This window comes from Leptonychotes weddellii, chromosome 9, assembly GCF_054177405.1.
Source record: "Leptonychotes weddellii isolate Sample4059 chromosome 9, ASM5417740v2, whole genome shotgun sequence".
In the NCBI taxonomy this organism is placed as follows: Eukaryota; Metazoa; Chordata; class Mammalia; order Carnivora; family Phocidae; genus Leptonychotes; species Leptonychotes weddellii.
In genome coordinates this window covers 94,152,738-94,177,741 of record NC_138377.1, presented here as the reverse complement: position 1 = coordinate 94,177,741, position 25,004 = coordinate 94,152,738, and the positions used below count along the sequence as shown (strand labels likewise).

General features: G+C 44.6%; 1 protein-coding gene across 2 annotated transcripts in view; it reads left to right on the top strand.

The window, feature by feature from the left end:
* Positions 1–19,828, top strand: part of MEGF11 (multiple EGF like domains 11) — a 327,464-nt gene extending 307,636 nt beyond the window's left edge. Inside the window, exons 20-27 of one of the 2 annotated variants that reach the window (XM_081831278.1) lie at positions 473–601; positions 2,082–2,318; positions 3,895–4,013; positions 5,880–5,946; positions 6,557–6,658; positions 9,540–9,596; positions 16,268–16,474; positions 17,076–19,828. In XM_081831278.1, the coding sequence (XP_081687404.1) occupies positions 473–601; positions 2,082–2,318; positions 3,895–4,013; positions 5,880–5,946; positions 6,557–6,658; positions 9,540–9,596; positions 16,268–16,474; positions 17,076–17,236 (1,079 nt within the window). In that variant the 3' untranslated portion in view covers positions 17,237–19,828. Of the gene's footprint in view, positions 1–472; positions 602–2,081; positions 2,319–3,894; positions 4,014–5,879; positions 5,947–6,556; positions 6,659–9,539; positions 9,597–16,267 lie in introns of both variants that reach the window. The other variant, XM_081831277.1, reaches the window with a different exon arrangement.
* Positions 19,829–25,004: the final 5,176 nt, after the last annotated feature.

The following is a 25,004-nucleotide window of genomic DNA, read 5'->3' as shown; positions in this document are numbered from 1 at the left end:
CCGGCCGGGGACGCCTCCGCCTTCACAGTCCACTCATTCAGGGCTCTGCACCTCCTGTTCCCTGGATTTTTGGAGCGGCTTCCAAGAAAAAAGGCTCAAGAGGGTCATGCCTACATCGATATTTGTTTCTTCCTCCAGTTGGGGGTTGGGGGAGGAATGGGGGGCTGCTGAGAGCAGAACAGACGCCTGAGGGGGTACTGAGGGAATAAAGGCAGTCAGATCTTCTCTAATGCTTCTCTGAAGCCTCAGTGGCATCCAGCTCAGGGCCTGGCCCGTGGAAGATGCTGCATACATGTGTCAAGTGAGGAGGAAGTGGAAGGGCTGAGGTGCTCTGTCCATCCCCAAGCATCAAACCAAACCACAATGGGAGCCACAGGGAAATAGGTTTTACTCTGGGAGTCAGAACTGGCTAATCATAGCTGGCCACGGGTGTGTCTCACTGTCTATTGCGTGTCTTCTTCATGCTACACAGGATGTGCCCCAGGAACCTTTGGCTATGGGTGTCAGCAGCTGTGCGAATGCATGAACAATGCCACCTGTGACCACGTCACTGGCACCTGTTATTGCAGCTCTGGATTCAAAGGAATCCGGTGTGACCAAGGTAATACACAGGTGGAGTCCCTAGGCAGCGGGCTCTGGAAAGGGCCTAGGGAGATTCCAATGGGAACTGGATTTTATAAGGACAGTTTGTGACTTCCCTTTTATTCACTTCTGGAAGGAGAGCAAAGGGGTGTGTTGCAGAGGGGCAGGCAGAGGCTCCAGGTACTGTGTACTAGAGGCAGTTGGAGCAGGAGCCTCTCAGTCATGGCTTCCCCATGCTCATCCTTGTAGTCCATGTGAGAAGGCCAATGGACAGTCGAAGATAGGCCCAGTTCTGGTTCTGCTAGATGTCCTGGGCAGGTCATTTCATTGTACTGAGCTTATTATTCCACATGCAAAGTGGGAAGAGATTAATCCTGGTCTTCCAGCACAAGACAAGGTTCTTTTGAGGGCCGAGGAGCCGAAAAGGGGCTCAACCCTGGCTCCAGCTCTACAGTCAGAGGACACCCCACAGTACAGTTGTGAGGACCAAGTTGAGACAATACGAGTAGAGGACTTGGCACAGTCCTGGCGCATAAGCAAGCACTCAAAAATGATTTTGTATACATAAAAACCCTTTGTGAAGTGCTGCAAACAAGTAAGGGATTGATTATTACTGTTGTTTGGTCTAGAAGATGGGGAATGAGAATGGGCTTTCAATTTACCCACGTTAACAGAAGGGGGGCCAAAAGACATTTCCATTGCATTCTGATGATATAGCATGAAGAAGGATAATGCAGCACATTATTTCCCCCGAGGATGTTGGCTAGCTCCATTTGGCCAGTTGCTGATGATAGCCAAGGAGAGGTCTAGATGGTGCCAGGCAGCAGGATGACCTCCACGATGGGCTTAGCGTCAGCATGGAGTTAGCCCACACATATATCATCAAGAGGGGTTTTGTGGACAGTATTCCTGGGCACAAAGGCACACTTTCATTGCCAGTCTGTCATATGATGCTCACAGTTCCCTGCGGAGGGTGGAATTATTGTCCCCATGTTACAAATGAACAAACTGAGAACTTGGGGAGTCACACAGCTGGTAAGCAAGGAGATGGGCTGAGTCCAATTTTTTCCAACTCCCGAGGAACCTGACTTTACCAATTACCTGTTATATGATCTTGGGTAAGTTATCTAGCCTTGTGATGACTTTCTTCATCTGTGAAAGGGAAATAATTACATAGTCCCTATATTAAATGGCTGCTGGGAAGATCAAATGAGTGAATATCTGGAACTCACTTTTTAGAACAAAGTACTCAGTAAACATTCGTTGTTATTTTATTTGCCATCCACGATCACATTTGTTCTTTGTCATAACCTTGGAGCTCCATCCCCTGTAGGCAGTCGAAGAAACAGGCACAGTGAGGGATAGGATCACACAGGGATTGAAGAATAGGGCCAAAGACCAGAACCAGGTCTCCTAAAGTGAGGGGAGTCTAGGCCCTGGGCCAGGATCTGAAGAGCAAGCAGGCCTGCCCCAGACTCAGGTCCTCCCTCCATCCACAGCTGCCCTCATGATGGAGGAGCTGAATCCCTACACCAAGATCAGCCCAGCGCTGGGTGCAGAGCGGCACTCTGTGGGTGCTGTCACAGGCATCGTCCTCCTGTTGTTCCTCATTGTGGTGCTGCTGGGCCTGTTTGCTTGGCGCCGGCGGCGACAGAAAGAGAAAGGCCGTGACCTGGCTCCCCGTGTCTCCTATACACCTGCCATGAGGATAACCAGCACAGACTACTCGCTCTCAGGTAAGGGCTATGCCCCCAGCATCCCCTCTCCTACCCCTCCACACACACACACAACCCAGGAAGAGCCACATGATATCCCTGGGGACACCTGGGTTTACTGCTGAATGTGGGTGGTCAGGTTTGCAGGATTGCCTGCTGGGGCTGGATGCTCACTCTCTCCTGGAGAGACAATGGGGGTGGGGAGCAGAAGCCTACTTGGGAAAGGTAAACGGGGTTTTATGAGTATGTCATTTCCCAGATGCCTAGTTCTGAGCAGCTATGATTAGGAGTCTCCTTCCATTTCCCCAGAGCTTCCTTCCCATCGTTCTGACCAGGCTTTGGCCACAGGAACACCCACACTAAACAGTAACTTTCCTAGAAACTCTCCAGGGGAACCTCTTCCCAGCCCAATGCCTGAGCCACCCCAAGAAGCTGGCCCTGGGGCTGTTTCCAAGCCCTGTTCCATCTTTGCTTCCTTGGGGAAGGCCTCAGAGCAATCCTTCCTCCTAGTTTCCAGAGTTAGGAGGGCCCTATTAATACAGTGGAAGGGGATGGTGCCCGACTTGGGGTTGGGGGGAGAGTTGAAAGTTTGGGCAATGACCCAGTATATCCACAAATGTGGTAATTATCTCCAATGGGCATTCTGTCTAGAGTCTGAATGGGGTGGAGGTGGGGCTGTTAGGCCAGATCCTTCCTCTCTACTGAACCCTGGACTGCTGCCTTAGAAATGAAGCTTTGGGCTTCATATTTAGTTAAACAGAAGAGGTCAAAATGCTCTGAAATTGCCCATAGTCCTAGGCCACAGGACGCTGGGCCTGTCTGGGTAGGCACAAGGATGATCACTTTCTCCAGCTGGCTCCTTGCAGCCTCCAGCATCTTGGACTCAGAAAACCAAGATCACATCAGCCCATTCTTGCTAAGTACTGCCCACCATGTGCCCACTCCATGCTAGGTGATACAGGGTAGACAGGGGTGGTCCAGGTGCAGACCTTGCCTTCAGAGAGCTCCTGGCCTGCTTGCCTCCCCGGGTTTCAGCCAAAGCAAATATCCCCTGATGAAATCCCAAGCCCACAGAGTTGATTTGGGGATTTTCTTCTATGACTATAATAAGTCTGGCTGGTTTTCCCATACCACTCCACTGGAATTCCCCTACACTGTGGAGGGGTCCTAGAATCCACAAGAGGGCAAGACTGGGGCTGAGAGGAGAGGGATTCTCTTTATGGCCTCACTCCTGGGATAGATCTCTGGAGGGAGGCAAGGGAGGGCAGCACAGCCCTACGGAGCAGCTCAGGGACATATGAGGCTGTCAAAGCCAACACTCCTCATCCATGCTCTAGCTGCTGGGTGCCACCCTCTACACTGGCAAGCCTAACTTGTATCCTGCAGGGGGAGGGGGGCGGACAGCATGAAGGAAGAGGCAAATTAGGCTCTACAGATTTCTGTGGGGGTAGTGGATACCAGAAAGCTTGGGGGATGGGGGACTTAAGTGTCTCTCTTTGCAGAGCACTTGCAAGGCTGCCCAGCCCGAGTGTTAATATTGGGGTGTCTCATGCCAGGGACAGGGGTATGATGGTATGGCACCTTGTTCTCTTCCCAGATTTGTCTCAAAGTAGCAGCCATGCACAGTGCTTTTCCAATTCCAGCTACCACGCACTGGCGTGCGGGGGGCCTGCCACCAGCCAGGCCAGCACTCTGGACAGGAACAGCCCCACCAAGGTACCGGGCCCCTGACTCCCCAGCCCCTACCCACCGTCCTCCCAGTGAGCCCTCACCTCTGCCCAGGAAGGAACCACATCCCACATTGAGGGTCCATGTAGATCCAACTGCCAGTACATTAAACACAACCCCGTGACCCATGGGACATGTAAACACTCTGAAGCATTTAACAGGAAGCCAGCAGGTTACATGGAACCAACAAGTACCACGTAAGCAGCAGACATCACATGTAACCAACCTACAGCATCATTCAATAGGATATATACCCCCACACCTGTGTGTAAGGAATTGGTACCAAATCATGTGATCATCTCATGGAGCCTTCTTATCACATATAACCAGGTAGCCACTTTTGTCATATAACGTATGTCATCAAAACAGTACACCATCTCTTGACCAATCACTACAGTGCATTTCCAACACCATGCATGCAACCAGCACCTTAGAGAATAACCACTGGTACTCAGGTACCACCAAATGCCCTTATATCTGGCATACACATTATCGCTACATACCCGCAACCATATTTTGCAATCAGAACCACCACAAGGGACAGGAAACCCAAACATCAGCTATAGGCAATGTTCTCATTGACAACGAACGCTTCAGGCCTTCAAGGACAGGTGTGCACCACCCTGGACAGGGTTCTCCCTTCACAGCTCCCAGCATAACCCTGGCTGATGGCAAGGCCTCCTCTTACAATCACAGGCCCTTGGGCAAGGATGTTTCAGCACACGGTGTAGGGAGGGTGGGCCAGGACCCATACTGGGGACAACAGGAGGTTCAGAAATGTAAACAGCCTCAAGGACCAAGAGGTCTGACAGGCTCATGCTGCACACCTCCTGACACCTAGGCATGTACACGTGCACATGCACAGCAGGACCATGAGGCGGGCAATCCCAGGGCTCCTGGCCTCCTGTAACATCCTTCCTGTGTCAGGAACACGGACAGAAGCAGTTTTCATATTCCAAGCCTCTGCCCTAGAGCTCTGGGAATCCTTTCTCCCTGTCTGGCCCACAGAAATGTCCACTAGTCCACAGGCCTGGTGGCAATGCAGCTTGAACCCCCTAACAATAACACGGGCAACCACTCTCAAGCCAGAACCCAAGGCCACTTTCTTCCACTTGTTCTCAGCCTCAGCTTTCGAAATGGGAGTGCTGTATGCAGCGTGCCTTGAGGCCCCTATGCAGTCTGTGGCCCTAAGCCCTATAGCTTTGGCCCCTCTTCCTGTGTATCTCCTCAGCTCGGACTCTCATTCCCAGCTTCAGCTGTAGGCTTATCTGAGGAGCTGAAAGCTGAGGGAAGGGAATCTGGATTTTCCTCGTATGAGGCTCTTGATTAACTAGAGCCACATTATCAAGGCTGCAACAGGTTAGAAGCAAACAATGCCAAGGACAAGGCTTTCCCTTGCTCACAAAAGGGAGACTCACACACAGGCCAGGTCAGGTAGCAGAGGTGACAATGATGTGGCAGACCACCTTAACACCTCCCTTTGTGCTGGAGATGGCCTCATGTTGCATCTGAGACAGGGCGAGAGCCTGTTCCCCTACAGCTCAGTCCCACCTAGCTGACCTACTTCCCATCAGAGCCAGCCAGCTAGGCTCAGGCCACTTCTTGGCTCTTGGGCAGCCCTGCCCTACTTGGTCCCAAGGGCTGGGAACCCTTCAACTTCAGCCAGACAGCTAAGAATGGGGTAGATTCCGCTCCCACTGATCTCGAGTCATGCTGCAGTACACCTAGCTCTTCCTTTCCCTCAACGATCTAAGATGTAGGTGGGTCAGGATCATCATAGGGGTTGGTGCACAAGGCTGGGCAGGGGCACCTCGGAAGCAGAGGGATTAACTTACTCTCCTACTCTCCAAACAGCTCAGTAACAAGTCCCTTGACAGAGACACAACAGGCTGGACCCCCTACAGCTTTGTGAACGTGTTAGGTCAGTAGTGGTTTGAGTCTGGTCCCCTGTCATCATGTCCCACCTGTTCTCCTTTTTCCACATTGAAAGGGTCCCTGTCCTAGCTCCAAGGGAGATTAGTAGATGAATCCTGAGCATGGGTTCCCCCAGGAAGAAGGGGTTTTGGGAAACCCAAGCCCATGTTTCAGTTCTCATAAGCAAATGAAGCCCAGGACACCCTTCATTTCTATTAGGGGAGAGGGTGGCTATGACCCAGGGACCACAAAGGAGACAGCTAGGACCTGGATGGGGGGTTCCTGATGCAGGCAAAAGATTTATTCACCGTCTGGGAAAGGGACCCTTGCCTGAGCCAGGCCCTGCCAAGGTACTCCTTTCCAAGGGCTTCTTTCCTCTGTCCCACTGCCCTAGTGGGCACCAGTTCCTATTGGGGGCGGGGGTGGGGGTGGGAGGAGGTGAGGGAGAAAGGTAGATGGCTTCAACTCTAACAGATCCTCCTAGCCCTTGCCCCTTTGGATACTACACATCGGGGCCCTGATTCCTTCCAGCCTGCCCTACCCTGATCCCCTCCATACTCCCCACCCTGCCATACCAGGACCCTGGGAATAATGGCTCCTGTCATTCCTCTCACTAGACTCCCATTTCCAGATCAGTGCCCTGGAGGCCAGGTACCCGCCCGAGGACTTCTACATTGAACTTAGACACCTCAGCCGCCCCGCTGAGCCACACTCACCAGGTTAGACCCCCAGCCCTACCCTCTACCTGCTAGGCTCCCAAGGCTCTCATACCAGACCAGACCTACCCCTTCCTGCTCTTTGACTCACCCCCATGGTTCCAGAACGCTCCCTGAAAGGGCCCTCCTCTGTCCCAACATGGTTAGTCCACAAGCCCAATCCCCTATCTAAAGGAAGCTTGCCTGGATTCATCCCCCATCACCCTTTCTGCTCCCATCGTGGTCAGTGGATGTGGACAAACTGTGACTGGTATTAGGTGAAGGAGACACAGCATAATTGTACTCCCTATAGGCCACAGAATACAACCCTAAACCACTGAGAAATGACTTAAGGATGGGGACACCTTTGGGGTTCTCTGGGCCCTGTGGGTGTGGATGACAAGCCCAGTGTCTCCCAGAGAGAGACTCCAGACCCAACAGTGGCTCAGATCAAGCTCTCCCAGATCATAGGGTAGGGCTGTCAAGCAGGGATCCGGAGAGGTTGGGGTAGGATGTGTCAATCGACATCCACTCTGCTCTGTATTAGGCTCAAGCTAGTGGCTTGGGAAAGAAGAAAAAAAGGAGACTTGCAAAGTCAATCCTGCTGTGGGAGGATCTGGAGTTACAGAAATAGGTGCCATAGGAGTAAGCATAATGAATCAACAGAGATGTAGCCTCCCTAACAAGTGGCCTCTCTAAGGCAGGGCCTGAGTATACTGGATAACCCTTGGGCTCTAGCTAGTTTCTAGAGCTCAAGGAATGCAGCTCTGCCAACCCCTGCAGGTCCCTGCGTGCAGTAGCACCAAGAAGCATGAAGGTTCTGAATGTATCTGCCCACTGAGCAGCTGTGGGCTGCAAAGACCCTGAGTCTGTACCTAGGAGGCTGCGCTCGTGGCTGCGGGCTCCCTGGGCCATATCTAGGTCTTTCAATAACCCCACCAAATACAACCCTCAACCTTCCCAACCCCCCCTGCCCCCTCCCCCCACACACACTACCACCATGTGTATCTCTTTCCCCAAGGGAGCATGCTCCGGGCTCAGCCCAGATTTCTCCCTGCTTTCTAGATGTACACTCTACATGTAGCCAGAGCCACCACATGCTATCATCCTGTGGCTTACACTAAGGCAGGCTGGTGGCCAATGGAAGAGAATACTTGGGGAGATCTAGCTTCTAGTTCATGTGGTGTCGGACAAGTCACTGCCCCTCTTTGGGTCTCGGTTTCCTGTTTTTTTTTTTTTTAAAGATTTTATTTATTTGAGAGAGAGCATGAGAAGGGGGAGGGTCAGAGGGAGAAGCAGACTCCCTGCTGAGCAGGTAGCCCGATGCGGGACTCGATCCCGGGACTCCAGGATCATGACCTGAGCCGAAGGCAGTCACTTAACCAACTGAGCCACCCAGGCGCCCTCGGTTTCCTGTTCTAAAAAAAGGAAAAGTTAACAGCCTAGCCTCCCTCCCTCAGGGAGGGTGAAGGAAGCCCTGGTCTAGTGTAAAGGGCTGAACTGATGCCAGGAATACAAACTGTTAATCATTTTTCTGAAGGGCACAGGTTACCTATAGGCCTTTTAGAAGAATAGCAAACTAGAGGAAAACTTGGACTGGTTCTGCCGTATCACTCAGTAATGTGGGGAAGGCAGGCAGGTAAGAATAGAGTCCTACAGATTCAACTTAGGAACTCTGTGGAGGAGGTATGGTATGGGGATATATCTAAACAGCAGTGGGGGGGGGCGCCTGGGTGGCTCAGTTGGTTAAGCGACTGCCTTTGGCTCAGGTCATGATCCTGGAGTCCCGGGATCGAGTCCCGCATCGGGCTCCCTGCTCAGCAGGGAGTCTGCTTCTCCCTCTGACCCTCCTGCCTCTCATTCTCTCTCTCTCAAATAAATAAATAAATAAATAATCTTTAAACAGCAGTGGGTTGGCCTTCAGTGTCTCAAACAGGGGAGAGTCAAGTGGAGTCACGTTGTATTTTAGTAATTACTTGCTGCATGCCTTGCCTGGTCGTGTGTCCTCAGTTAAAAGCTGGGAAAAAAAAAAAAAGGACTCTGAGCCAGAGTCATTACAGTCTCAACCTAAAAATGCCAGACAGCTTCTTTTCTGATATCACCAGCAGCAAAGAGCCTGAGCTTGGTCCCTGAAGTTTTATGTCCTGCCTCTGGCTATGGCTAAGGACCATGCGTTTTAGGAGCCGGATAAACTGTGACAGCCAAAATGGAGAAGAATCCTTCAGATTAAAAACACTGGTAATACTTTTCAAAGTCAAGTCTCAATTATGTACAAATGGTCCACTCCCCAAAATGTGTAACTAAGAGAGCAGACTATGGATGGGAGTGACTACATCCTGGAAAGATCACTAATCAAGAATCTCAGCCACCGGTCCACCTCCCTCCCTGGCTCCCCTCAGTCGAGCTTCAGATCCAGGAGAGGAGGTAGGACCAGAGCTGAGAGGTAAGAAACGGTCTTCAACCCTATTCCAAGATCCAACAGAACTGGGATTTGGAATGTCATACACCCCCCTTCCCCAAGCTAAGAACCGGCTTTGATTCGTTCCTTATCCTGTACTTCTGGAGCTTGGGACTTCACCTATAGTTGACTGCAGGTGGCATCAGAACTGCCTGTGATCACCTCATGAAGACATACCCCTCAGAGTTAAACAAGGTTAAAGAGGAGGAGTGCTGCATATGCCAGGGGGCGCTGTAGCTCACCACTAATGCTTCTGAGCCCTGTAAGAATTCCTGCATCGTCAAAATGATTTAGAGTAGATTAAACCCAGAATAATCCTCTAGCACTAAAGAACTAATTTTATGGGTAAGGAAGGGGAAAAAAGGCAAGAAAAAATAAAGCAAAAACACATGCAGTCTAAGTAAACGTCACTCACCCCATTTTTCTCTTTATTCTATTTTAATGCAGGTGCTTGTGGAATGGATAGACGTCAGAACACATACATTATGGACAAAGGCTTCAAAGGTAGAGTATCCAATCCTGACGTCCCATTAGAAAGGGCTTAGCAAGATAAAAGAGTACAAATGTGAAATGACCAGGAATTCTACCAGAGAGACACTGCGCACATCTCTTCCCTCATTCCCCTCAAAAGTAAAAAGACCACAGGACCTGGGGCTGCTGGGTAGCTCTGCTCAGGAGGAGCAATCATCATAATAATGAATTTATATTTCGATTTAAGTTGCACCTGCTTAGCAAGCGCTTGTGGGGTTTTTTATAGATGCCAACTAAATGTCTTCAGAAATGGGAGAATGTCATTATCTAACCAATTAGAATGAGTTAAATTGATTATAAATTCTGAAATAAAGTCAATCTACCTGCCCCAGAGGCCTCCTGTCGTCATGCTGGCGAGGATTGCCACCCTGCACCTGCTGGCTTTCTGGGGCACAAGGAATGAAAATTAATACCTAGTGTTAATACTGTATGGCACTCCACCCTCGAGATCTCTGCCCCTGAGAGTGGGGAGGTCAGGACTAATCCCAAGCACATCCCAAAACAGCAAGTTGGATCATCCTTCTAAGAAGTCTGAGTGTGAAACCAAAGATGAAGGTCAGGTCCTGCCCTGGGCTTAGGCCTTACGTTTAAATAAGAGAATGTGTGAAATAGGTGGCTTTGGGACTATGTCACTTATTACTCTGTCAAGTATTAACCGTGCCCTTAGACTGGGAGCTCTCTAAGGCCTAGTTTCCTCATCTGCAAGGTTGGGATAATTATGCCTATCCTAGTGTCTAATAAGGTTATCCTGAGTATTCAATAAAAATCAGAGATGGGAAGTGTTTCTGCATATTATAAAAGATTGTACTAATGTAACAGGGCTGTCCTTTTGTCTCTGAGGTCTATTTAGGAGTCTCAGCCACACTGAAAGAGATGACGGACAGCAAAGATCCCAATGGCTATCATAGATCTAGCTGTGCACCAGAATCACCTGGAAAGCCTGTTAAACATACAGAGGTCCACACCCCATCTTCCCAAGACTCTGAAGCAGTGTATCTAGAGTGGGGTCCTGGAATCTGCATTTGTAATAACTAGTTCAGGGCATTCTTAGGTCTCAGGTCTAGACTGACCCAGATTTCCTGGATTACTGTTCTGTCTTTCAGACTTAGCCTTAGTTATACCTGTGACACAACCATTTCCTAACCAAGGAGAGCTAGTCATCTATAGCCCTTGGTGGAGTGGTTATTAAAAGTGGGGTGAGCTAGGGGTGGGTTGTTCTGAGCAAGAGAGCAGGAAGGGCAAGTCTCCATGAACACATTAGGATGTATACAGCCCAAGAGAACAATGTGAAAACAGGAGGTCACCCCTCGGCTTCTGGTCAGCCGAAGTTCACTACTCCCTTGGGAGCATCAATTCTGGCCATTTTCTGCGTATTGACTCAAACCATCCACATGGAGGCAAGCACCATTACAGTAGTGAAGCTAAAAGCTTTACTGTTTTATCACCGTGACCTGAGACCTGTTTCTTTCTCAAAGAGGTGTGGGGACTGGGCAGAAAGATCTCTTAAGAGACTTTCTAGCTCCGAAAATATGCATGACTCAAGAATGAATAAGCTCAGACAGGCCCAAACAGCTCAATTAATGAGCACACAACTTTCCTATGCACTTTGTTGTCCTGTGCATTGTGATTAGGGTAACTGCTTTCAGACTCGAAACCATAAATGTGTATATAACAAAGCTAAGAAGGGCAGTGTCTCTGCCTCAGCGTCATTCATTCCTGTTTTGTGGGATCATGTATCTGAGCCTGAGTGCAGGGAAGGCCAGATTTTGCAGCCAGATTTTGTTTCACCACTCTGGCTATAATCATCCTTTAGAGAAAAGGCGGCTGCCCAGGTAAATATGCCAACAGGTGCTGGGAACCAACACATCAGAACAAGAGAATTCAAGAACAGGAAAATGAAATGTCACGGTTTGGAACTTTACAGAAATATTTATCAAAGACATGGAATAAACCCCACTAACTGAACTCCCTAATAAACATTTAATAAACTAGTCTGTACCAGGAATGAAATTATTTCCTAAAACTACTGGGCCAAACCAAATAACCCTTAAGAGTGAAGAGTCTGAGTGTTCTCTGAACTCAGTGGTCTCAAGACCCTGGCCTGGAAGTTTTGGATTCTAGTCCTAGTTCTTCCTGTGTGGCACTGACTAGGACTAGGTCACACTGTTATTTTCTGCGTTTGGTTCTTCTGCCTCCGTTAGAACGATGAGGTTGTACTAGCACCGTCTCTAAGGCCTAATTCAGCCAGTGTTCCTTCTTGCCCGTCTTACTTTAGACCTCCGCTCACTGTCATCCTGAAGTTACACGACACACCACACACTGCTTGCTATGCTAACCCCATTTTACCTCTAAACACCTATCCATCTCCCCCTCAACACAATGATACTGTAACAAACTGCCTATGTTTAATTCCTTGTCTGTCAGGCATTTCAAAGTGCTACAGAAGAAATCCTCCCTAGCACGCTCCATCACCTTTATGATCCTGAAATCCTGAATCCCACTGTTGCTGCCACAGGGAAGCTACCTGTATGCTCCTTGCTAATCCAGCCTCCACGTGTCTCCTTGCAGTAACTTTGGATTCCAAGGTAGTGAGGAGTCCAGTGACATCCTGAAAACTTTTTTTAGCCAGTGTGGTTCTCCTTCTGACCGTGAAATCTCCCTTTTCTTCTCCCCATATCCTTGTCTCTCAAGGAAAAGAGTGCTAACTTAGCGCCCAGGAAGAGAAAAGGCAGCGTGGCTTTCTAATAATAGTAGTAGGCTGAGAAGAAACAGATGTTCAGTGCCTGGGTTTTCCCCAAGAGTTAAATACTGACTTTACCTAGATGCTCGTGTGAACCTAAAAGCCTAGATAAGTTCCAATCCCACTCACAGAGTGGCCTTGGATAGTCATTTCCCCTCTCTGGATTTGCTGCTGCTTTTATAAAATGAAGGTGTTTAGGCTCATTTCCAAGGCCCCTTCTGCTTTTGAGGGTATAGGACTCTGTGTGATTTGGAAGAGGTAGAAACTACGTGAGAACAAACACCAAGGCATTATAAAGCTAAGCCTTCAGTCCTGATGCTAATTACAGGCCTTGGAGGAGTAACTCTCCAAAGCTTAGGTAGCCTTCGTTGACGCTTCCCCTTTCTTTGCAAAATGCCCTGAAGTGCAGGGACTGACTGGGTAGGGTGGGGCTGTAAAAGGATGAGGAAATGTTTTAGAGAGACTGGTTGCTCTTCCCCTTACCCCACCCTCCCTGAGGGCAGGCAGGTAGATGACTCAGCAGGAGAGAAGAATATTTCTGAAGTGTAAATTTTCCAGTAAGCCTTGCCCTTTCCTCCCTTCAGTTCCCAGAAATAGAATCCAGATTATCTATAATCCAACACCCCTTTCCGACCACCTCAACCCACACATACACTTCTCCATCCTTTCTTTCCCTCTGGCCCCTTTATATAAGGAAGGTACAGCTTCCCCTTGAAATGAATCCCCTCCCCCAACCCCAACTTCTCTTTTATTCACTTAGGTGCATCCCCTGCTGCACAGCAAACTATTTGCAGTAGTCCTCTTATCTGCAGTTTCTTTCCTCAGTTTGTTACCCGCCCCCTCCCCTCACATGATCAAGGTCAATAGTGGCCTGTCACAATGCCTACCTAGGTCATTCACCTCATTTCACCATCTCACGTCATCACAAGAAGGGTGAGTCTAGTACAATAAAATATTTTGAGAGACCCCATTCATATAATATCTATTACATTATACTGTTATAATTATTCTATTAGTTACTGTGGTTCACCTCAGTGTGATTAACTTATAAACTTTAGCATAGGTTATGTACGCATATACGCATAAGAAAAAATATATAGAGGGTTCAGTATTATCTGTGGTTTCAGGCATCCACTGGGGGTCTTGCAAAGTATCGCTGTGGATTGGTGGGGGTGGGGAGACTGCTGCATACCCCCGAACTTAAAGGCAGCCTTGACTTTTCTGGTGGAAATGAGAAGAGGGATACTACTGGCTGACTGAGGCTCTGTTAGGCTTTGAGCCACAGCTTCAAGACTGCCACTGCCGTGACTGAATCAATCACGGGATTAGCCGCGAAAAGCTTAGAGCTTGGCCTTTCTCTGTCAGCAGGGCTTGGCCCCATTGACAGAAGGTATTCCTTGCTGAAGGTAAGGTGAAACTGTTGCAGCTGTAGTTTGCATTTAGAGATCTAGAACAGGAGGAGGGGTAGTAAGATGCAAGTGGAAAACATCATGACTGCATACCGGAGATTATGGGTTGAGCCCTAACTATTTACTAACATTAGGCGAACTTTACGAGCTTCAGTATCCTCCTTTCTAAAGCAGTAATCATAGTACTTCCTGCCCAGCCCTCTTCACAAATGAACAAGTTTCAAATGACCTAACCAGAGTGAAGATACTAGCATAAGGGCTACATTTTCTATCACTATTCCTCAAGTTTTAGAAAACATGCAACTAAGGTAGCCGCCAATCAAAGTAAAAGGATGTGCCTGGGTGAGGAGGAGAGGAGGGTGTTAGAGGACTTTTCACTCAGATGATAGCCCTTCTGTTAAGCCGTTCTAGTCCTCAGCTTCCAAACCAGCAGCTCCGAGTCATACTGCCTTACTCTTTGGCTGCTAAGGTCAGAGATCCCAAAGTGGGACCGATGGACCATGCTGGGGTTCCTGGACACACCCCCAGCCCCTTGTAGTAAGAAACAAAGTACTCACTAGAAGCAACTTCATGTGGCTCTGGGCAGACTGTGGCCCAGGACCCACATCCCCCTTTCCTCATGAGAGCCTCACCAGCAGCTGGGCCTGCTCACTGTCCAGCAAGAATGTTTTCTCCTACCCCTCTCTAGGGTTCTAGGCTAGAAAAGAGACCACAATCTCAGATGGGACCAAGGCCAACATCTCTCTCTACCTGTGGGCCCGGATGAGATGGAAAAGGCTCTGAGCCTGGTTGTGGATCGCACTCTGCTACGGACAGCAGTGTGACCTGGGGAGGTCACTTATGCCAAGCGACGGTTTCCTCATAAGCAGTAAAAGGGAAGGAGAGAATTAATTATTGCTCTAGCTACATCGCAGGTATTAGGAACACCTGAATGAACTAATGGGTAAATGTACTTTTGTACAAGATTGAAGAAATGTTACCTGCTGAAACAAACATCAGTAACCCTATACTCAGAATTCTAAGTAAATCCCCTCCCAACCAGTCACCTGTTATGGAAGAAAACATTGCTAGTGGTGACCCACAACTCAACTTTCAGCCACATGGAGTGTTCTGCTCTCCCAGGACCTAGTCACCCCTTGAGTTACAATGATCCCTTTATTTTTTTTTTTACATTTTCATTAATCTCACAAGCATGGGACACAAGGAGGCAGAGAGCATGTGATGGTTCTAGTGGAAGACTGTCCAAGAATTTCACCATCTGCTACCACTTAGAGAAATTTAGAGCTGAGAAATATAGAAATTTCACCATCTGCTACCACTTAAGAGAAATTTAGACCTCTGAAGACCACTCATTACTGTCAAGCCCCTACAATTCCATGCTTATTTCTAGACCCCCTGGCTGGCAGATCGTCACAGAAGAATGAGGGCCAGAGTTGGCCAGATTACAGAGAATCTAGTGCTTTTTTCAGGCAAGTCTTGCCTCACTTGGAATGATCTATAAGAACCAGTGATCTTCCCAAAACGAGAAAATGGCAGAGGCTGAAGGAGGGGCTCCTCTTCCCTTCTGTGACTCCCAGTTCCAAAGAAAACACTTTCTTCCTCCAGTGAGCTACGGTTACTTTTCCTCATATTTGGAGACTAGTCTGCATTCTTTTGTACCCCAATATACCCTGAAGTCTTGGGGAAGATGCACCTGAGAGGCAGCAGGAAAAGAAGCATGAGTTCTCCTAGTATCAGAAAAAGATACTGCTAAAATTGGTTTCAGTTAGCATTCATAAGTACTGGGGTAAGTGACCTTACTAGAAAACAGGAACTTTTCAAAGGCCAGCCTGAGACCCAGGTGCTTTTTACACCTCAATTACACTTCAGTCTGCCCCACCTTTGATCACAAGCTTCTCAAGAGCAGGGATGCCGCCAAATTTGCTGCCTAAAGGTTGCCAAGTTGCTGACACCTGTGGCAAAACACACCTACTTCTTTTGAATCTAAATTTCTTACTCATCAAAAAGAATTCAGAGGAAGAATGATATCACAGAACAAACACAGGCCAAGGAGTCCCAAGGCATGCATTCAAGCCTGGGCACTGTCATTTATGAGCTTATAGGACATTAGCCAAGTCACTTCATCTCTCTGGGCCTTCATCCTATAAAATGCAAAGTATCAACTATCTTTGCAGGATTTTGAAAAATTAAGTAATAGATGTGAAAGCACATTGTGAAAGCACATTATGAGTATCCTGAATTAATCCCCTTCTGGTTCTGAACCTGACTACTAAGAACAAGAATGTCCCTATCCCTCTAAAAACGTAAGTTACTTTATGAAAAGAACTCTGCCTACCTAGGAAAGCATGCTTCAACATATTTAAGAAGGGAATCTTGGATTATTATAGGCTTTTACAGATCCAGGATCCTGACGGCACATAAACTGCAATCTGTTTCTGGTATTGAAATTAAGTCTGTGTCCTTGCATGTCCTAAGAAATCTCTCTTGCCTTACAGATTACATGAAAGAATCCGTGTGCAGTTCTAGCACTTGTTCCTTGAATAGCAGTGAAAACCCTTACGCCACAATTAAGGACCCACCCATTCTCACCTGCAAGCTTCCAGAAAGCAGCTATGTAGAAATGAAGTCACCTATGCACAGGGGGTCTCCGTATACAGATATGCCATCCTTGTCGACATCTAATAAAAATATATATGAAGTTGGTAGGTGTCTCAAATAAGTAACTTAGTGAAATCAGGGCAATAGTGCAGCATCTGAAATAAAAACAAGCCCTCTCCACTCACCCTGTCTTGAAAACACACCCTTCTTTTGTTGCTTTTTAAGGAATCCAAGGTGAATGGTCTTTCCCAGGATTACCCTCCTCTCTCATGCAGGAAATCAAATTCTCATGTCAACTCTGCTTTAAAAAAATACCAGGACTACTATGAAGCAGAAATGCTGGGGGTGGACAATCAGTGGGTATACACACTTCAACTGATTTAATCAGAACAGACATTTGCAAGTTTCTAAATCACCGTCTTCGACCTTCTCCCAGTTTCACCTATGTCCCTGGGCTTACTGATAAGATCCCTACCTCTAGGATATTCCAAACCTCTTGGTTTTGACCAGAGCTTGGGATTCTAATAGTACACTCACTTAGGTTTTCCATTTCATGAGCAAGCCTCAATCCTAACCCTCATATATTTATCAGATTTATAAATCCCTGGCTTCTCTCCCTAGCAAGTTAAATAGAACTCTATTCCTCTCAACAAGGCAACCAAAGCTAATCTGTTCTCTGAACTCATTTTTCACTATATTCCTTAGAGCCCACAATCAGTATGGTCCAAGAAGTCCTCGGTCATAACTCCAGCTATATTCAGAATCCATACGACCTACCTAGGAACAGCCATATTCCTGGTCATTATGACCTCCTCCCAGTAAGACAAAGCCCTGCCAATGGGCCCTCCCAGGACAAGCAGTCTTAAGAGAGAGAAGCCTCTCTCTTGCAATGTGCTCTGCTGAATATTCTGACTCTGAAAGAAGACAATCCCTTGACTTGAAATAATGATACAGACTGACTCCAGCTGCGTGTTAGTCATTACTTTCACCTGGAACTAAAGAAGAGCTTCCAAGTGGGACTGGGGTAATTGTTCAAACGGTCTGTTTACAAAGGCAAATCCTATCACTTACCTACACCCAACCCCAAATGCCCAGGATTACATGATCTTTTAAAACACTTAAGATCCGGCTACTCATCAACATCAGCTAAATATATGTATTGAGATACATAATTCTCTGAAACGTGATGCTTAGAAAGCATATAGCATAGGTTTCACAAACCTTCCTGGGGGAAAAGGGAACTGGGGAGGGGAAAGGATTCAAGATCCTGAAATGTATGTGCTTTTGATTGCTGTTACCCTCAACATCTGTTTTATTACCTAAGATAAATAGCACACAGACACAAACTATGCTAATCTGTTATTAATCCTAAAGTACTTGTACATCTATGTCTGACCTGTCAAATCACAACAGCCAAGATTATAGTATACAGTCTAATACTGACAACTTCAATTTTTTAAAAATAAGACTTTAATAAATACAAATTAACTTTCCCTCTTCTGCCCTTCGTGGTAGTAGGAGTTTTCAAAGCGCAGCAGCCTCTTTCAGTCTATAATGATTTCTAGGCCAGCTTTACCAAATCTTGCTGATTCAAAGTTTGAGAACATTGCCAAGTCATTCCTAGCCTGGTCATAGCTCCTCAATCCATCCAACACCTGAGTCATTCCATGTGAAACAGAACTCTGAGATGATGCCTTTAAGCAAGCAGTCACAGACTGGTAAGAACGAAGTATCCCTAAAGGCCTCCCGAATTTATTTGATTGGCATCCCTTGACTCAGAAGAGTACTTGCTTTCATGCATTTCTTCATAAATCTTGAGCTTGATGTAGTATAGAACCTAAAAGTGTAGAAGAAATTAGATAAAAGTGGATATAGCAAGTTTAATAAGCTGCTTAAATTACATGATGCTTTTTGATGAAACTAAATGAAAAGAATGGACTGTAATCAGCTGCTGTAACATGATGTAAAACTTTACAGTAAACAGAAAGTAAGGATATGAAGTACTTCTACCTTAAAACCACCACCTACTGAAATGGCCAAAAACATAGTACAATGAGCTAATGCTTCAGATCCCAGTATTTAGACGTGTCTGTACCTTCCACTACTAACCAGGTAAACTGGGGCTCAGTTTGAGTCAAACTGGAGCCAACTCCCAAGCCCTAAAAAAGAGGACCTCCTCACAAGAATTAAAGACCAGAAGGGCAAACCGAGGAAACTAATGGCCACCCCTATACCACTCCATTCTCTGGTAACAGCCAGACAGTAAAAAATACTTCCAAAAAGGTAAACAGAAGAGGAACTAAATGACCGCAGAGATGGAATAGCAGCTACAGGAAGTGTGGGAGTCCTGAAGCCCTTGATACAACCTGGAAGTCTGCCATGGAACCCATTAGTTGGGGCAATGACCAGCAAAAGCAAGAAAATAAGTAAATCCCCCTCCCTCACTTCACTCACGGCTTAAGCAAATTTTATTGTTAGGGGAAAACATAGAATACTTACATGAATGCTGCATGTGTGCATGGGAGCAAGTGATCAGCAATAGCAAATTTCCTTTCCACAAAAGCCTTATGAAATATAAATAATAGAAAATTCCTTTGTAGACCCAAGTAAATATTTCTCATACAGATGTAGAAAGAAATAGAGATAAGAGACTTACCTCAGTATTTCACGGCAGCAAGTGCTCAATTATCTTTGTAAAGCAAGGATCAAGAAGCATGGCGAAGTCAGATCAGCCAGGAGAAACTTCATCTCCATCCCAGGCTTTATCTTCTTCCCCTACCCTGCATGTACAGTAACTGCTGCCTGGCACACTGCAAACAAGCAGCATCATGCCAGTTTCAAGTGTCGCCTCTTGTTTGCCAACTATCTTATGGGCAAAATTCAGCAAGAGGGAGCATGGTGGAACTGTTAAAGCATGGGGTTAAGAGATTTGAGTGTTACTTGCCCTCTCTGGGCTCCTTTCTTCCTCACGTATTAAAAAGGGGAGAAGGAGAGAGAGGGAAGAAGCTCTAACAACCCTCTGGCTCTAGCATTCTATGAATGTTAAAGAAATGTAATACAATTCAAATCAGGCAATACAGAGAAGGGAAAGGCAGAGGGTGTGATTCATCTCTGGTGACAACAGCTGCCTTCACAGATCTAAGAGTTACTGGTAAAAGACATTTCAATCTTACAGAGCAACTGTTAGGAACTTCTGTCTAGCACTGTCACACATAGGTTCATGGTCAACCTAAATATGTGCACTGTGCATTTTGTTGGCAACTTGGAAAGATCTGATTATTTTACAGAAACCAGTTTTCACTCAAAGTAATTTGCATTCAATTCAAATGAATAAAGAAAACACTATTATTGTACAATAGCATAAGTGAGACTATGAAATGGCAATACTTTTTTAAATAACCCAGATTTGTAATATATTTGTTCACTGTGCAAAGGGACTGTACCTTGTACAAAATAAAAGGAATTTCTCAAACTAATTTAACAAGAATGCCTACTGTTGTGTTGCACATTGAAAATGTGCCTATAATCTACAACTTAGGTTTAAAAGGTAGACTAAACTACATTTTGTGTGGTCACTTTAGGCAGCCAGAAGTGAAAATTATCCCAATAGATACTTGAAAATAAAGTGAACAAGTTCTATCATATTTATAACAAGAGTCTCTTCCTTTAATGAATGGGATCAACATATTCATGTCTAAAAATTACTGAAAAATCTCATACACATCAAATGTTCAAATAGAGAATTTCTCTGCTTTCACAAAGATTTAAACTCAAAGGCAACTATTACAGCCTGTGCTCAGCTCCAGAGGCACAAAGGTACTTCTATGGAATGGAATAAAAGCAAGTGATGGGCCACCTAATTTGCATTAAGTGCAATGAATAGCTTTCCACTAGAAGTTATCACCCAGTACATTACTGTGGGTATATGTTTTAGGACCTTTTAAAACATAACCTTGTGACCTCACTGGTAAAGAAGCAGCAGAATTAATTTTATAGTAAAACATGGATGCTAAAAAAATAGTTTACTGGATGCTTTCAAAAGTGTTAAGTTTAAAATTTTTCCTTCATACTTTCTAAGTTTGTACATAATCCTATTTAAGTCAACCTAAGCCTTTCAACTTGTCAGTTCACAAAGCTTACATGACACTCAAGTTATTCCCAATGTTTAACCAAGAATAATACATTTTTGTTAGAGACTAAGACTCATTCTGAAATTATCTTACTAACACAATTTTCAAGGGCTGGAGGGTGACATCTCAGTGAAAAACAAAACATGATCAAGAGTTGTAAGGCTAAAAAAGGTGTTTACTGAGAATAGTGGTATTAGATTATGACTCATGAGGCTCAGATTACTACCCAATACCATAAAGGATAACCAAAGGCTGCAGGTTATGCACTCAACACAGAAGATTCAAGAATGATACATTCTATGAGCCATTCATTTAACCAGAAGGCAGGCAGAAGAGGCCCATTTCATCAGTATGTGACAACAGGAGACAGACTCTTTCTCAGAAGGGATGGATGGATACATAGGGATTCATTACACTGTCATTTGTACTTCTGTATAATTATTATATAGCATTTATATAATCATTTTATATAACTTTTAATTGAAGTATTTTTTAGTCTGAATGGTAGTTCTCAGACTATAGCTCCCCAAGCTAAACTAGAATGAATCCTAGGATTAGCCCCCTCACTCTTTTAGATCCCTTCTTTATTGTTCTGACATGGAATAGCAGGGGGGATAGGTATTAGGAATGTAAATATGTACAATGAACATTCCCACGCTTATGGATCTTACAATTTAGCAATTACAAAAGGGCAGAGATAAATGCAGGTCCATAGTGATTAGTAGGGTACTGATTATACATTTTCTTCCCTGACTTGCAGAGCTAGAAAGACTCGGACTCCAATCTAAACCCACAGAAGGCGGAAGCCCAAGTTTGTAGCGATGGGTTGTCAGATTCCCTCCTCAATTCTAGCTTCTACCTCCCAAGCCATTGTCTAGCCCAGCAGATGGCCCTCCAGAGCCTTGGAGAGGAGAAAGCACAGGGACTGGAAATCTTAAAAATCCTGTTATTTAGGAATCCACTTAAATGTAAACCAAAACCAGTAACTGATGATCCTAACAGATCCTGCATTGTTGGTTTCATATCAAAGACAGTCTGCAGAAATAGTATTGCTTCCTGGGGCTTTCCAGACTGTCCCATTTCAGGCATGACCTTACCTTCTATAATATTCTTAGGGCCATATGATGAAATGCTTTGGCACAGAGACTAATACAATGGTCAGCAACTTCTTAAAGAAAAGCATCTGTCACTTCCCTAGAGAGATCTGAGAAAATGGTACCCTGAGACTGGAAGTTGTCAAGGGAAATGAATCTGAAAACAATACACTTACTCATTGGGATGGGAGTAACATGCAAGTTAAGTTCCACGGACTCAAACAGAGAAAAGGAATCCTACTGGCTACTAATTTTCACTACCATCACTGGTACTGGTAACATATAGTAGTTAACAGCAAATATATAGGACATCTGTGCTGGGACCTACCGATAATGATGTTAAATAACTGATTTCAAATGATCAGACTAGTAAACTAACAGCCAAATAATGCCATTTATATCGTGTGTATTTTGCCACAAAAACCTATACACTTGGATTTAATCACTGATTCTCTCGGATAGCTAGCTCTATAGACTGCTCTACCTTCTTACAGATGCCTGTAAGAGATAATAGTAAAAAATTAAACACAAGATATTTTTAAAAGTTCTCTCACCCAGACATGAATATATTTTAAAAGTATATATTAAAAGCCAGCAGAATTTTAACAATAAAAGCCAAAACAAGCAGTTCTCAATTTACAGTTGACACAGCAGCCCCTCAAGTGCTCCTCCCCTCCAAAGCACATGATACTTTGATGCATATTGTTGAAAATGACAGTCATTTTGCAAATGTTCTAAAATCTTTCATCTTATGGAATGAGGTTAACATGGAAATAGTAACATTTTAATCAAGTTGTAAGACCAAAAACATTTTGCAAAGTGATTTTTACTTATCTATTAAACTTGAGTTCAAATGTGTAATAATTTGGCTCTAGTCCCTGAAGAGTTCATTCATAGAATTGCCAAATTGGAGCTGGAATGAACCCCAGAAATAATCTAACCCATTCCCCTAACTGGAAGAAGGTGAGGTGCAGAGAAATTGACTAAAAGATCTGTGACTAGAATCCAAGTCTTTGTCACCCAATCCACTCTTCTATTATACCTGCCACTTTCAATCTAACTCAAATAGTTCAGCATACTTTCTAATATATGCCTAGTTATCAATGTCCTTTCAGATATTCTTTCTCTATCCTCCAATTCAATTTTCAATGAAATGGATGCTTCAATTAAAATGATCTCAGCCTATGATCTCCTTTACAGAAGCTGTAATGACATTTTATATAACTTTATTGTTACCCTTGGCCTCCTATAGTTTGGGGAAATACAACCCATTCTTTAAAACATTCCAATGACAACTTCAGTTTATTTAGCATATCCTTTAGGTGAGTGGAAAACGTGACCTGTCAAATCCCAGCAAGCGTGTGGTACCAGCACCAACCCAACCAAGGTAACAAAAATCAGCCCTCCTCTTTTTAGCACTAGCCTATTATGCTATCCCATTAAAGCATGTGATAGAAGAGGATCCTTTCATGGTCTTTGTTTTTTTTCCCCCCATACAGGGAATACATGCCATGCATAATCCTTATACAAAATTCGTAATTTGTTTCGAATTTTCTTCAGGCTTAAAATGTTTGTGAGACATCAAATAACCAATCTCTATTTTCTTCCTGTGTTTAAAAAACAAAAACAAACAAAACTCCGTAAATTGAAACCTAACAGGCTGGAATAAGTTCTTAATATCAACCCAGGCTTTGAATTATTCTGCTTCTGGTACTGGCCAAAACGGCCTAAACTGTTTTTTTCTCTTTAAGGTAGATGGAAGAAATTATGACAACATTCAAACCATTGAGAGCATTTGTATTTTGTAAATACAAGTCACTGAAGACAAAATTAAAATATTCGTTTTCCCACTGATACAATAAATAGGACAAGCTCTGATGGACAATCTAAACTCAGACGTCTAACTTTTCTGCAGAACCCTTCAGAACTTAAAAGACCGCTGGCCTAAGTCACCAGCTAGCACCCCTTCTTAGAATTAGAATTTAGCATACACAATGCAATGGCTAATGATAACTTACCCCTACTGAGTTGTAACTACTATTATTAAAATAAAATCATAGATAGCACTTGAGACCAATGACATGTTTAAATCAAGTCAAGATGGCTAACTGGCTTTTCAGAATAGGTTAAAAAAAAATTCAAAGTTAAAATGACTGAAAAGCAGGGTCAAGCAGCAAAACACTTCTAAACTACCTTGAACCCTACACTGTCATATTTTAAAACTTAATGTTTCTTACTTGAGACAGTTTGTCTCCTGAGATACTATTCAGAATGAAGACACTGTTAAGATGCAATCAAAGACATTTTCTACTACTACTTAAAGGGTTCTTGGAATTCTCCCAAGATCCAACCATGCCACAGCAACATTAAGTCTATACTTGATAAAAATTCAAAGTTACTCATTTTCAATTCACCACCTAGAGTTTCCCTCTTTTAAATAATTTTGTGAAAGATTTACTACCAATTTCGAGTAAATGCCCCTTCCCGGGTCTGGTGACACTGTTATATATGAAAGTACAAAGATTACTTCCTTTAATGTTTTTGGTGATACTTTTTCCAAGAAAAGCATAACTGAAACGTATGTCTAAAATCAAAGCTGAATTCACACAATGATGCCTCCAATTTAGTGTTTACTCTGTAATGCAAGGACCTATGCTCTTACTCATCAGAATCAAATATTCCATGGCTGCATCCAAAGCACTCAAAGGAAAAATGTAATCTGACAACATAAAGAATAGTCCCCCTATAACTGTTTATTAGAATGTGAATATATTCCAAATCAATAACTAAAAAATAAAATAAAGATAAAAATAAATCAAGTTACAGAGCATGCATAAAATACAAAGTAGCGATTTACAAATAGATAATAGTATCTTCATAACCAACCAACTCTAAAATAATAAATGGCTACAGAAGAAAACCAAAAGACTGACCACAGCAATGCCTTCCGTGTGCCCCACATGTCATGTGCCCCACACGTCATGAGCACCGCAAAAGACAGATTAACTATGAAACATAGTAATCTATGCAAGCCCAAACACATGTATTTTTGTACTTGGGGGATATTCCACCATCCTGAATAGTATCAATTCAGTTGACACAACTTTCAGAACACTGCAGAGTAAGTGCTTAATATTATCCACAACAAAGTAAAACTCAGTATTAGTGTGCACATTTCTAAATGGGAAACGAGATGCTCCACTGATTTCAATAATATAGTGGGGAAAAAGTAGTTCAGGTTTGTATAATGCCTAAATGCATTCTGTTTAAACTCAAGGTACTACGTACTAGAATACATGCCTTTAAGTGGTACCACTTGAGCAGAAATTAACCTCTCACTATATTCCTTAGACATACTGAAACCAGATATTTAACTGGACTGTATTCCATAATATACTGCAAAACTCAAA